Source organism: Gorilla gorilla, chromosome 16, assembly GCF_029281585.2.
Source record: "Gorilla gorilla gorilla isolate KB3781 chromosome 16, NHGRI_mGorGor1-v2.1_pri, whole genome shotgun sequence".
Lineage (NCBI taxonomy): Eukaryota > Metazoa > Chordata > Mammalia > Primates > Hominidae > Gorilla > Gorilla gorilla.
Genome location: NC_073240.2, coordinates 59,532,650 through 59,544,914, shown reverse-complemented (window position 1 = coordinate 59,544,914; position 12,265 = coordinate 59,532,650). Strand labels below are relative to the sequence as shown.

Genomic DNA, 12,265 nt, shown 5'->3' with positions numbered 1-12,265 from the left:
CGGGCAGATGACTTGAGGGCAGGAGTTCAAGACGAGCCTGGCCAACATGGTGAAACCCTAACTCTATTAAAAATACAAAAATTAGCCGGAAACTGCATGAACCCAGGAGGCAGAGGTTGCAGCGAGCCAAGATCATGCCACTGCACTCCAGCCTGGGCAACTAAATGAGATTCCGTCTCAAAAAAAAAAAAAGAAAAAAAATTAGGTGGGCATGGTAGCACACACCCGTGGTCCCAGCTACTCAGGAGGCTGAGGTGGGAGGACTGCTTGAGCTCGGGAGGTCGAGGCTATACGGAGCCATGACTGCACCACCACACTCCAGCCCGGGTGACAGAATGATAGTCTATCTCAAAAAAAGAAAAAAAGGAAATTAGCCCTTAGACATATAATCTGGCAAACAGTTCCCTTAGTTTAGTGTGTTTTGATTTAGTTTATGGTGATGTTTTTTTTTAGTGTGTGTCTGTTCTTTTTTTTAAGCTTTTTTTTATTTTACAGAATCAAATATATGAATCCTTATTTTACAGTTTCTAGGTTTGATGTTTGGAGAAACCAACTTTATATAAAAAAAATCCTGCTTCAGGACCCTGGCATTCCTCCCATGACTTGGAACAGGAGATAATCTCAGCTTATACTAAGCAAAGAAAAAAATTGGGAAAAGAATTCCCTACCAAAAAGAGTTAAGAAGGAAAGGAGATGTGTTTCCAGCATCTTAAATTAGTGCATTCATTTTTCTACTAAAATGCTATACAATGACTAGATATTGCAATACTCTATCTTCTCTATCACAATGTATAGTATAGGTTACATGTAAGTTTTTTGTATGTATGTTGGCCTCAGAACCTATAACATTCTTTCTAAAATAAAAAAAAAAGTATAACCAAGTAGGGATTCCCTCTATTACTAAAGAAATATCTTTGTAAGCACTAAAATATATATGTTATATACCTTCTGGCTTAACTTCATAAACACCTAATTGCATAGGTCACAGCCCTCAAATATACCTATAAATAGCATTTATTACAGCTAAAATAAGATTTTTAAAAACTACTAAAAATCAAATATAGTCAAAAAGAAGCAAAACAAAAATGTATTCTAAGTCATACATTTTGATAAATTTACCTGGTATAATTTGTAATTTGAGCCCAGGAGTTTGAGACTAGCTGGGGCAATATAGTGAGACCCCGTCTCCATAAAATAACAACAAAAAGGAAAAATACAGAGGTAGATGAAACTATCTCTTGAAAATGAGAGGTAAACAAAATTACAAATTTGAGCTAGAATTAAATGTAATAAATAGATGTCTTTCTTTCTTGATGTTAGAGCATCACAGCTCAACTATTCAATAGATATTCTTTTTTTATAATTAAAAAAAATTGTTTTTTCTTTTATAGAGATGGGGTCTCATTATGTTGACCAGGCTAGTCTCAAACTCCTGGGCTCAACTGATCCTCTGGCCTCGGCCTCCGAAAGTGCTAGGATTCCAGGCGTTAGCCACACTGCCTAGCCAACTATTTAATAGATTATGAATGATCACCTACTCTCTATCAGTTCTGAACCAATACTTTCAACTCAGTCCTTACTCTGTTTGGTCATTTTTACTGTCACTTCTCATCCAGAACCACTACACTTATTCCTTTGCTCAGATCCTCCTGGTTTGTTCAGTCTATTGATTTTCTAATAATTTCAGATGATCAGCTGTTTTCACTTTCAATTCTCTAATTCGCTGCCCCTATACCCCAGGTGTCAGTTCCTGAAAGAAAAGCCCAAGTCTTGATAACTCTAACCAGTCATTCTTCCTGCTCCTATTTCCGGACATAAGCGAACTAGGGAAAGACCAAAAACAAAGCAAAACTGATATGCTAATAGTTTTTAAAGAAAACCTCAATTTATTCATGCTACTAATTGTCAGTCTTTCTGTTTGTGCCTCAAATTCCTAAGCATAATCTCCACTGAGATTCTCCTTTAAAATGCAATATGCTTTTCTCACAAAATTCACCCGGTCAAATGCTTTACAATCTTAATTATTAATGAGTTCAATAGTTACTACTTATTAGTTCAATGGTTATTTTGCCAAACTGAAAAATATGAGGCTTCAATTTTCATCTACCTCTCTTTTTTTCCTTATTATAATTTTTTTTTACAGAGATGGGGGTCTCACTATATTGCCCCAGCTGGTCTCAAACTCCTGGGCTCAAGCGATCTTCCTGTGTTAGCCCTCCCACAATGCTGGGATGACAGGCATGAGCCACCACACACGGCCTACCTCTCTATCTTAACGTGACCTTGTCTCTGTATTTTTCTTGTTCCATTCCTCCCACTACTTCAGAAAATACGGTTGTTGTTCCTTTCCTCTAAAGAGAACTGAGGATTCCATGTTATCCGGACTTTTCAGTGACCTTGTCCCTACACCTGTCATTTTCAGCAGAATCTTCCCTACTCTATTAGCTCTCTGATGCTGCTGCATTTGACAATAGTAGTGTACTACATTTTTATTACATTCTCTTTCCCTGAATACTATCATGACATTGCCCTATTTCTAGTTCTCATTCCACATCTCAAATTGTGCCTATGCTGGTTTTTCACTCTCTCACCCTTAATATTCTTCCCCTCCTTCCCCAATGTAATCTTTATTCCTCTGTTTTCTCTCTATCTCCTGGAGAATGAGGTAGGGGAGGAGAGGGAATGGGGAAACTGAGGCAGGATGGAGAGGATGTTTCTGCTGGCAATTTGTCACTCTCACATATATTGGGATGGAAGAAAAGTTGAGAACTATTGCTCACTACTCTCTGGAGAATTCATTTAGTCTCATATTTACTCTATGTAGTACTACCATATTTACTCTATGTAGTAATTTCCCAATTTGATTTTTCTCTATAATTTTATAGCCTCTTGCAGGTGGATCACCTGAGGTCAGGAGTTCGAGACCAGCCAGGCTAACATGGTGAAACCCTGTCTGTACTAAAAATACAAAATTAGCTGGTGTGGTGGCACACGCCTGTTTCCAGCTACTCGAGAGGCTGAGACAGGAGAATCACTTGAACCCGGGAGGCAGAGGCTGCAGTGAGCCGAGATCCTGCCACTGCACTCTAGCCTGGGCAAGACAGAGTGAGACTCTGTCTCAAAAAAAAAAAAAAAAAAAAAAATTTAGCCTCTTTCCTGAGACCCAGTCCATGCTTCTAACAGCATAACGAACATTTATATTTTTATGCTCCCCTACTGGACATTTCCAACTCAACACAACCAAACTTTGGCATCAACTTTCCCATCTAAAATAATTCCCTTCATACCTTCCCTATCTTTGGAAAGCTCCAGCCAATCTCTATTACCCAGGTTTGAAAAATGGTGTTACTGTCTTCACTTCTTATAGTCATCATTGGGAGAAGTCATCATTGGGAACGCTACATTATCCTCATCAAAGAGGGGGACAAAGAACTCTCTAACCAAAGCGCTATCCGCATCAATTCTTCCGCTACACTCACTACAATCTTACTTCTAGCCTAGTATCAAAGTAAAAGACCACTTTCTTCATGTCATTTCTTTATCTAGCAATTTATAATAGCTCCAATATCAGCTATATATAAAGTCTAAACATCTATAGCCATGGGTCCTCTGAAATCTGACAACCACCTTCACACCCCATTTACTGTTTTTCTCTACTAAAGCATTTCTCAAACTTTTTGTTCCCAGAGCCCTTTACAGTCTTAAAAATGACTGAGGACCCCCAATAACTTTCATCTATGTGGATATCTATCTATATCTACCTTATTATAAATTAAAATTGAGAAAAATGTAAAACACAAGGTACAGAGGCACACATTGCATTAACTGACAGAGCGATGTCATTACATCATGTAGCCTGAAAAACTCCACGGACACTTGTGAGAGAGTAAGAGTGAAAAAGGCAAATAACATCTCAGTATTATCATAAAAATAGCTTTGACTTCTAGTACCCCTGGCTCACTTTGAGAATACTGCTCTACTTTGCTTCGCTTATCCATCTCTTCATCAATGATTACTTATGACTGGTTTTTGTGTGCATCAATAGGCTGGAGAAAAAAAACACTGATAACCACAGATTTACAAAATAATCTCCAAATTCATTAGCATGCTTGCTCATTCACAGCCTGATAAAACCTATCAATTTTATGTCCTGCTATTACCACCATTTCATTTACCTCCTATGCTGCACACTTCAACCAAGGTTGAAGGTTCCAAGTAGAAGAAACCCTTTTCTGCTTCAGTATCTTTCAATACACTATTCTCTTTGCCCAGAAGGTCTTCTCTCACTCATCCTTTGGATCTAGTTCACAGGTTATCTCTTCTATGAAGTCTTCCCTTGATAATCCCCTCCCCAATTACCGTTTTCTCTGCACTTCCATAGCATATTAGAGCTTCTCACATTGCACTGTAATTATTGTTTATATGTCTGTCATCCCACTAGATAGTCAGTTACACGAGGGCAGATTTGCATCATACTCATCTTTGCATTTCCTTTTTTTTTTTTTCTTTTTTTGGGACAGGGTTTCACTCTTGTTGCCCAGGCTGGAGTGCAGTGGCGTGATCTTGGCTAACCGCAACCTCCACCTCCTGGGTTCAAGCGATTCTCCTGCCTCAACCTCCCAAGTAGCTGGGATTACAGGTGCCCACTACCATGCCCGTCTAATTTTTTGTATGTTTAGTAGAGACGGGGTTTCACCATGTTGGCCAGGGTGGTCTCGAACTCCTGACCTCAGGTGATCCACCCGCCTCGGCCTCCCGAAATGCTGGGAATACAGGCGTGAGCCACCGCGCCCGGCCTCATCTTTGCATTTCTAATACCTCACGCACAGTGGGAACCCAAACATTTGATCATTCACTTGAATCTGTCTGAATTGAATGAGTCAGTTTAATATGCATCTTTCCCCAAATACTCCACACCACAGTACTTGCCCTTTCCTCTGAATTTCTGCAGTACTACATAAGAAAAAAGACTAAAGGAAAATAATAGTTATTCCTTCCTACAAAAAAGATTAGGGACTCTGGCCTGTTAGAGCAAGTCTAACTAACTCCCTAGTTGAGGGCCTTTATCAAGTGGCTCTTGTTCACCTTTTCAACCTTATTTTTCATTATTCTCCAACATTAACTTACCACTTCTGTCATGTAATAAACATATAAACACACAATATCCATTCTATTTTCATTCCTTTGGTTTATACTCTTCTCTCCCCTGGGAATTCCATTTCCCTGTTATTCTAAATTCTCTTCCTTAAAAGATCTGTTAAATTGCTCTAATTTGTCTTTAAAACAAACAAACAAACAAACAAAAAAGATTGGTTCAAGACCCATAAATCCCATGAAGCTTTCTAGGACTACGCCATACCAAAGGAAAATGTCCCCTTTTTGAATATCAAATGCATTTCCACAGATTTACCACAATTTACCCACCACTTGTCTCATATAACTTACTATTTCTTGTTCTTAAACAGTTGCCAGTAAGTTAATGATGCCACCTCAAACAGCTTGACAGCCTTTTAAGAGCAGGTACTGTCTTCACTCAAAACATCTCAGTGCCATTATGCACCAGACAATGGCAAGGTTTCTAATTTTATTTCTTTTGTATCAGTCCTTGCTAGCGACAGGAAGATAAAGGCATGTTTGATAAACACTATTCCCTTTACTTGATTTTCTACCTAACTGTTTAGAAGAATCCAGGTTATTTTTCTCTTTTTCTTTTAATATAGGGTCTCACTATATTGCCCAGGCTGGTCTCAAACTTCTGGGCTCAAGCGATTGTCTTGTGTCAGCCTCCAGAGTAGCTGAGTTTACAGAGTAGCTGGGATTACAGGCGCACACCACCACACCCAGTTTGTTTGTTTTTTTTCCTAGGAAACACTGCATCTATAGATATAATTATCAATTTGAAAATAAAATAGGTGCTGTGAGATGCGTCTTCTCAGCACCCTAACACTGCAAGCTTAAATGAGACACTTCATTTGACAAGTAACTCGCTGAGTCCTCAACATACCTATTTTTAAGGGTCTTTCCCTTTTTTGCTCCTTCACCTTAGACATATCTTTTCTTATTTTAGTTCTTTAGAGTTTTAGCTCCCTTAACACATTCGGATGCATGGTTACTGGTAATAATGCCAAACCATTTAAGGAGAGCCAAAGAAATGAGGCAAGTAAAAATCATGCATAAAATGAAAACAATCTTTGAAAACCAAGAAGTTACGGTAATTGGGTCTCAGACCAATGCTTTTCCTTAAATGGAATTTGTCTAAAGAGCCACATCTTCCCCATCACCATTCTCTTAAGTATCTACACACAAATGGGGCATTAGTTGGAAATCAAACTAACTATAACCACGAAAACTTAGTCCATGATATCACGGATTGATGGTAACTTCTGAAGATTACTTTCTCCAATTCTTCACTTTTTTGCATATGTGATAAGGTCAGTAAGAAAAGGTAGGAAATTACAGTTTAAAATAATCATAAGATTTAAGATGCTCTAAGTCCTTCTTGTTTCTAAGTGTATCAACCACAATTGAGTGTTGAACTCTTAAACACTACAAGAGAAGACTGAGGTTAGGGGCAATTCTTTTCGATATATATATAAAGGAATATTCCTTCAACATGGAAGTCTTGGAATGAATTTCATGTAAGAAGGGGACTAATGAATGAGGAAAGAAAGGAAGCCATCACCTGACATGCAGCAGCTCCCTCACCCCGTTTTCCTCCACCCCAAAAGCTGTAGGAAGTAGAAAGCTGCAGAATGTACCTTCCAGGCCAGGAGCAAAACATTGAGGATGGCCAGCAAGGGGCAGGGTCCGTTCTCATTCTGGGTGATGATGGGTGTGTTCTCTTCCTTCCACTGGATCCACTTGATGTGATACACAGATTGTCCCGGGAAGCGTTCCTTGGAGGCCGCCAGCACCTGAGCGGTCTCCTCCCCCTCCTCCTCCTTGCACAGGGGAACAGCCCCGGGCAACACCGCCGCGCCCTCCTCCTCCTCAGGGACCCTGTTCTCCGCTCCCTCCTCACTATTGAACTCACAGCTACTGGGAAAAGAATGCAGGTTAGAGAACGACTCCAGAGAGTCCAGGCTCGGAGATTCCCCAGGAGGGCTCGGGTCGCTGCAACTGCTGCTGAGGCCGCCGGCGCTGCTGGGCTCTTCGGAGCCGGCGGCGGTCAGCTCAGCTTGGCAGGTGCCGGCGAGATCCGGGCGGGCTCCCGCGTCTCCAGCGGTACCCAACTCATGACCCACTCCGGCCACGGCTGTCTCCGGGGAGGCGGTCACCTTGTACTGCCCTCTCAGAGGCGCCTCGGCGGCAGCAGGACTCTTCAAACCACTGTCCTTCAAGTCCAAACCCGCGGAGGAGCTGCAGGATCCGGGAACCTCAGGAGAGCCCGCGGGAGAAGCCGAGTCCGGGAGGCTCCTCCTGGCGGCCGCCGCCCCCAGCCCATTCCCGCCGCTGCTCTCCGCCGCCCATACCCCAGGACCATCACCAGCGGCGAGCCTGGTCTCCTGTAGCCCTTCCTGCGAAGAACCTGTCCCTGACGCTGGCCCGGCCGCCACCCCGTGTTCTAGCGGCTGCAGGCTCTCGGGGCTGCTCTCCATACCGGGCCGCCCGCCCCCAGCTCTATGGAGACCGCGGCCACTTCTCCGCAGCCAGCGCCTCGGACGCCATGACAGCTATATTGGCAGCAACAGCGCCCTGGCGCGGCCTCGGTCAGGCACGTCACCGGGGAGAGTACTAAGAACGCGCGCGGGCGCGCGCTACCGCGCTCTCCGTGCGCTCTGAGCTTGCCTCCGCCTGACTGCGCGCTGAGAGGCGAAGGCGAACCACTCAGCAGCCGCCCACGTGGCCCAGCCCTTTCCGTACGCCCGCCCGAGCTCGCTCTCGGAAGGCCGGGCGTGGAGGGCGTGGCTAGGAGGGCGCGGCCGGGGGGCGCGCCCCCGCGGCTCAGCTCCAGTAGGAAAACATCCTCTCACTATGTGGCCGGAAGTTGAACTCCGGGGCAGCTCGCTTGTGTGCGGCTTCTTTAAAGGGAAGGCAGGAGGCGGACAGTTTGGCTGTGACCCTTTAGCGCTGGGTCGCGTGTGGCCCACCGTCGGCCTGAGGCATTGTTGGGTGGTTGGAGGTGGTTGTAGTATTTGGAAAAGAACTTGTCCCTGAAGGGCTCAGGGGACTTGTTTTCTCAGCTCCTAATATGGAAAATTAAGGCATTTCTTACGAGATGAAGATTTTAAAGCAGGCATATCTACTCGACGGGTTTGGATTACTGCACTGCACAAATTCCAGTCTCTGTCGGTTTTGGCTGAGAAGAGCTGTGCTTCTCACCAGCTACTGGTGAGACATTCGCCCTACAGGAAGGGGTCGGTATGATTGTGGACATTGACCTGCGCAGCAAAAGAAAGTGGCTAATTTGCGCCAATAATAATAAATTAGCTTGTATTTGAATTAGCCAAGTCTTTGCGGTTTTGCTAACTTGGCTTCACTTTGCATGGAGTGGGAAGCGCCTGCTTCTGAAAAGGTGACTTTTCTCCTAATTAGAATGGACTCCTCTTAAGGCCATGCAGTTTTCAAAGAAGAAAGACAAGCTGGACGTTTTGTTAGTAACAAAATGTATGTGGGTCCTATGGTAACTTGTTACAGAAAAGGGCTTTTTCCCCCATCTTTTTTCTTTCAACATTTTCTAGGCTGCTGGGGATAAAAAATTAACGAGACGGGTCTTCCTTCGCAGACATATAAATACCTGATACATAATTAGAATGTGATATTTTTGCACCTCTGTTGGTTAGAGAAGGCAGACAAGATTGCAAAGTAGTATTTCATTCATTCCTTTAATACATTTTAGTACCAAGTAAGTTGCTGGATGCTGTCTGTCACTGGAGATGCCATAGTGGATCACAGAGCTTATATCTTCATGGAGCTTACTGTCTTTTTTTCTTATTGCTATTTTTTAATATATACTTATAGGTTTTTTTGTTTTTGTTTTTGTTTTTGCTTTTTTTTTTTTTTTTTTTTTTTTAAACGGAGTCTCTCTCTGTCGCCCAGGCTGGAGTGCAGTGGCACGATCTTGGCTCACTGCAACCTCCGCCTCCCGGGTTCAAGCGATTCTCCTGCCTCAGCCTCCCGAATAGCTGGGACTATAGGCGCCCGCCATCATGCCTGGCTAATTTGTTGTTGTTGTTTTTGAGACGGAGTCTTGCTCTGTCGCCCAGGCTGGCATGCAGTGGCGCGATCTCGGCTCACTGCAAGCTCCGCCTCCCGGGTTCACGCCATTCTCCTGCCTCAGCCTCCTAAGTAGCTGGGACTACAGGCGCCCGCCACCACGCCCAGCTAACCTTTTGTATTTTTAGTAGAGACGGGGTTTCACTGTGTTAGCCAGGATGGTCTTGATCTCCTGACCTCGTGATCCGCCCACCTTGGCCCCCAAAGTGCTAGGATTACAGGCGTGAGCCACCATGCCCGGCCACACATAATATGTATTACATATAATACATGAATGTTTGATACTTATATTCTTGTTTACCTGAGAATGCAGAAGACTGTGCCCCTTCTTTTTTTTTTTTTCACTTGAGACGCAGTCTCGCTTTGTCACCCAGGCTATAGTACAGTGGCGCGATCTCAGCTCATTGCAACCTCCACCTCCCGGGTTCAAGTGATTCTCCTGCCTCAGCCTCCCAAGTAGCTGGGACTACAGGCGCACGCCACCATGCCCAGCTAATTTTTGTGTGTGTGTATTTTTAGTAAAGACGAGGTTTCACTACCTTGGCCAGGCTGGTCTCTTAACTCCTGACCTCGTGATCCGCATTGACATGATACTATGATATATGTCCAACTGTAGGGTCCAGCCTTACGGGGCTTAGCGAGTGTTCTCCCCGTGTTCAGAGACGAGAGATTGTAATAAATAAAGACACAAGACAAAGAGATAAAGAGAAAACAGGCCCGGCGGACCGCTACCGTAAAGATGCGGAGACCGGTAGTGGCCCCGAACGGCTGGGCTCGCTGATATTTATTGCATACAAGACAAGGGGGCAGGGTAAGGAGGGTGAATCTTCTAAGTGATTGACAAGGTGAAGGAAGTCACGTGATTACAGGATTGGGGGGGCTTCTCTTTTAGGTAGCTGAAGCAGAGAGAGAAGGCAGCATACGTCAGCATTTTCTTCTCTGCACTTTTAAGAGAGATCAAAGACTTTAAGACTTTCACTGTTTCTTCTACCGCTATCTACTAAGAGCTTCAAAGAGGAACCAGGAGTATGGGAGGAGCATGAAAGTGGACAAGGAACGTGACCATTGAAGCACAGCACCACAGGGAGGGGTTTAGGCCCCAGGACTGCAGGCAGGCCTGGATAATATCCAGCCTTCCACAAGAAGCTGGTGGAGCAGAGTGTTCCCTGACTTCTCCAAGGAAAGGAGACTCCCTTTCACGGTCTGCTAAGTAACAGGTGCCTTCCCAGACACTGGCTTTACCGCTTGACCAAGGAGCCCTCAAGCGGCCCTTACGCGGGCATGACCCAAGGCTCACCTCTTGCCTTCTAGGTCACTTCTCACAATGTCCCTTCAGCACCTGACCGTATACCCGCTGGTTATTCCTAGGTTATATTAGTAATGCAACAAAGAGTAATATTAAAAGCTAATGATTAATAATGTTTATAATAATGATTGATAATTGTCCATGATCATCTCTATATCTAATTTGTATTATGACTATTCTTATTCTAACTATTTTCTTTATTATACTGAAACAGTTTGTGCCTTCAGTCTCTTGCCTCGGCACCTAGGTAATCCTCCACCCACATCCAACTCTTGGACAACAGGAAAATTAGAAAAGATAATGGAGAGCTTTTTCAGAATGTTGAATTTAGTTGTGTGTGCTTTTGATCTCCATGTCAGTCCATAAACAATAAATCCTGTTCTTAAATTTGAATTTTTTCCCTAAAAAAGAATTGGAGATGTTAATAGATTAAAATAAATGCTGCTGGTTTAAGCATTTTACAGTATTTTAGGCCATGAAATATAAATAAGAATAATACAGATTTCAAGGCCGGGCGCAGTGGCTGACGGCCTGTCATCTCAGCACTTTGGGAAGCTGAGGCAGGCAGATCACCTGCAGTCGGGAGTTCAAGACCAGCCTGACCAACATGGAGAAACCCTGTCCCTAGTAAAAATACAAAATTAGCTGGGTGTGGTGGCACACGCCCACAATCCCAGCTACTTGGTAGCCTGAGGCAGGAGAATCGCTTGAACCTGGGAGGCAGAGGTTGCAGTGAGCCGAGATTGCGCTATTGCACTTTAGCCTGGGCAGCAAGAGTGTAACTCCATCTCAAAAAAAAAAAAAAAAAAAGGAATACAGATTTCAGGAAATTTAGAATTTAGCATGGTACCTCAAATGTAAAAAGGAAATCTATAAAGCTGTGTTACATGAATAAATTAAATGAATGAATCATTTATAGGCCTGTGAGCCATAGGAGAGCCAAAAATCATGGCATACACTTCTCAAATAATGGCCCTTCACCATTTTTCAAAACCTTTACTTGGATAAACCTGTACTTGCTGTGGTAGTTTTTATTGGTATGCGTTTCAAATGCTCACATGGCATCATTTAATATTTTTTTTGTAACAAACAGAACCAGTTTTTCTTTTCATGCTGTTGTCAACAATTAAGCCTAGATAAACAGCTGTGAAAATATAGGTAGTTATTTAAGTTCATGAAAAGGTACATAGTTATTTTTTAAGGGAGGTGGGGAGTGGCATCTAGGGAGAATACCAGAAGACAAACTGATATTTTATTCTTATTTTGCGTATATGTATCTTTAGGTAAACTCTGAGGTAAGATTGCTATTTTTAAGTTAAATAGTTACCATCCAAATTTTGTTTAATTAAATTAATTTATTTATTTAAGACAGGGTCTCACTCTGTCAACCAGGCTGGAGCACAGTTGCACAATCATGGCTCACTGAAATCTCAACCTCCCAGGTTCAAGTGAGCCTCCTGCCTCAGCCTCCTGAGTAGCTGGGACTACAGGTGTATATCACCATGCCCTGCTAGTTTTTAAAATTTTTGTAGCATATGTTGCCCAGGCTGGTCTTGAATTCCTGAGTTCAAGCAATCCTCCCACCTTGGTCTCCCAAAATGCTGTAATTATAGGCATGAGCCACTGCACCTGGCTGCTATCCAAATTTTAAAAATTATTTTTCAAAGTTTCAGATATAATAGTCTTAAAAGTTAAATAATTTATATAAAAACGAAGCACTTCCCTGTTCTGTCCTTCCAGACC

General features: G+C 43.1%; 1 protein-coding gene across 7 annotated transcripts in view; it reads right to left on the bottom strand.

Moving 5' to 3' along the window:
• Positions 1–10,971, bottom strand: part of MINDY2 (MINDY lysine 48 deubiquitinase 2) — a 97,587-nt gene extending 86,616 nt beyond the window's left edge. For all 7 annotated transcript variants that reach the window (XM_031002533.3, XM_031002534.3, XM_055363134.2 and 4 more), the window contains exon 1: positions 6,759–10,971. In XM_031002533.3, coding sequence (XP_030858393.1) covers positions 6,759–7,598 — 840 coding nt within the window. In that variant the 5' untranslated portion in view covers positions 7,599–10,971. The remainder of the gene's footprint in view (positions 1–6,758) is intronic.
• Positions 10,972–12,265: the final 1,294 nt, after the last annotated feature.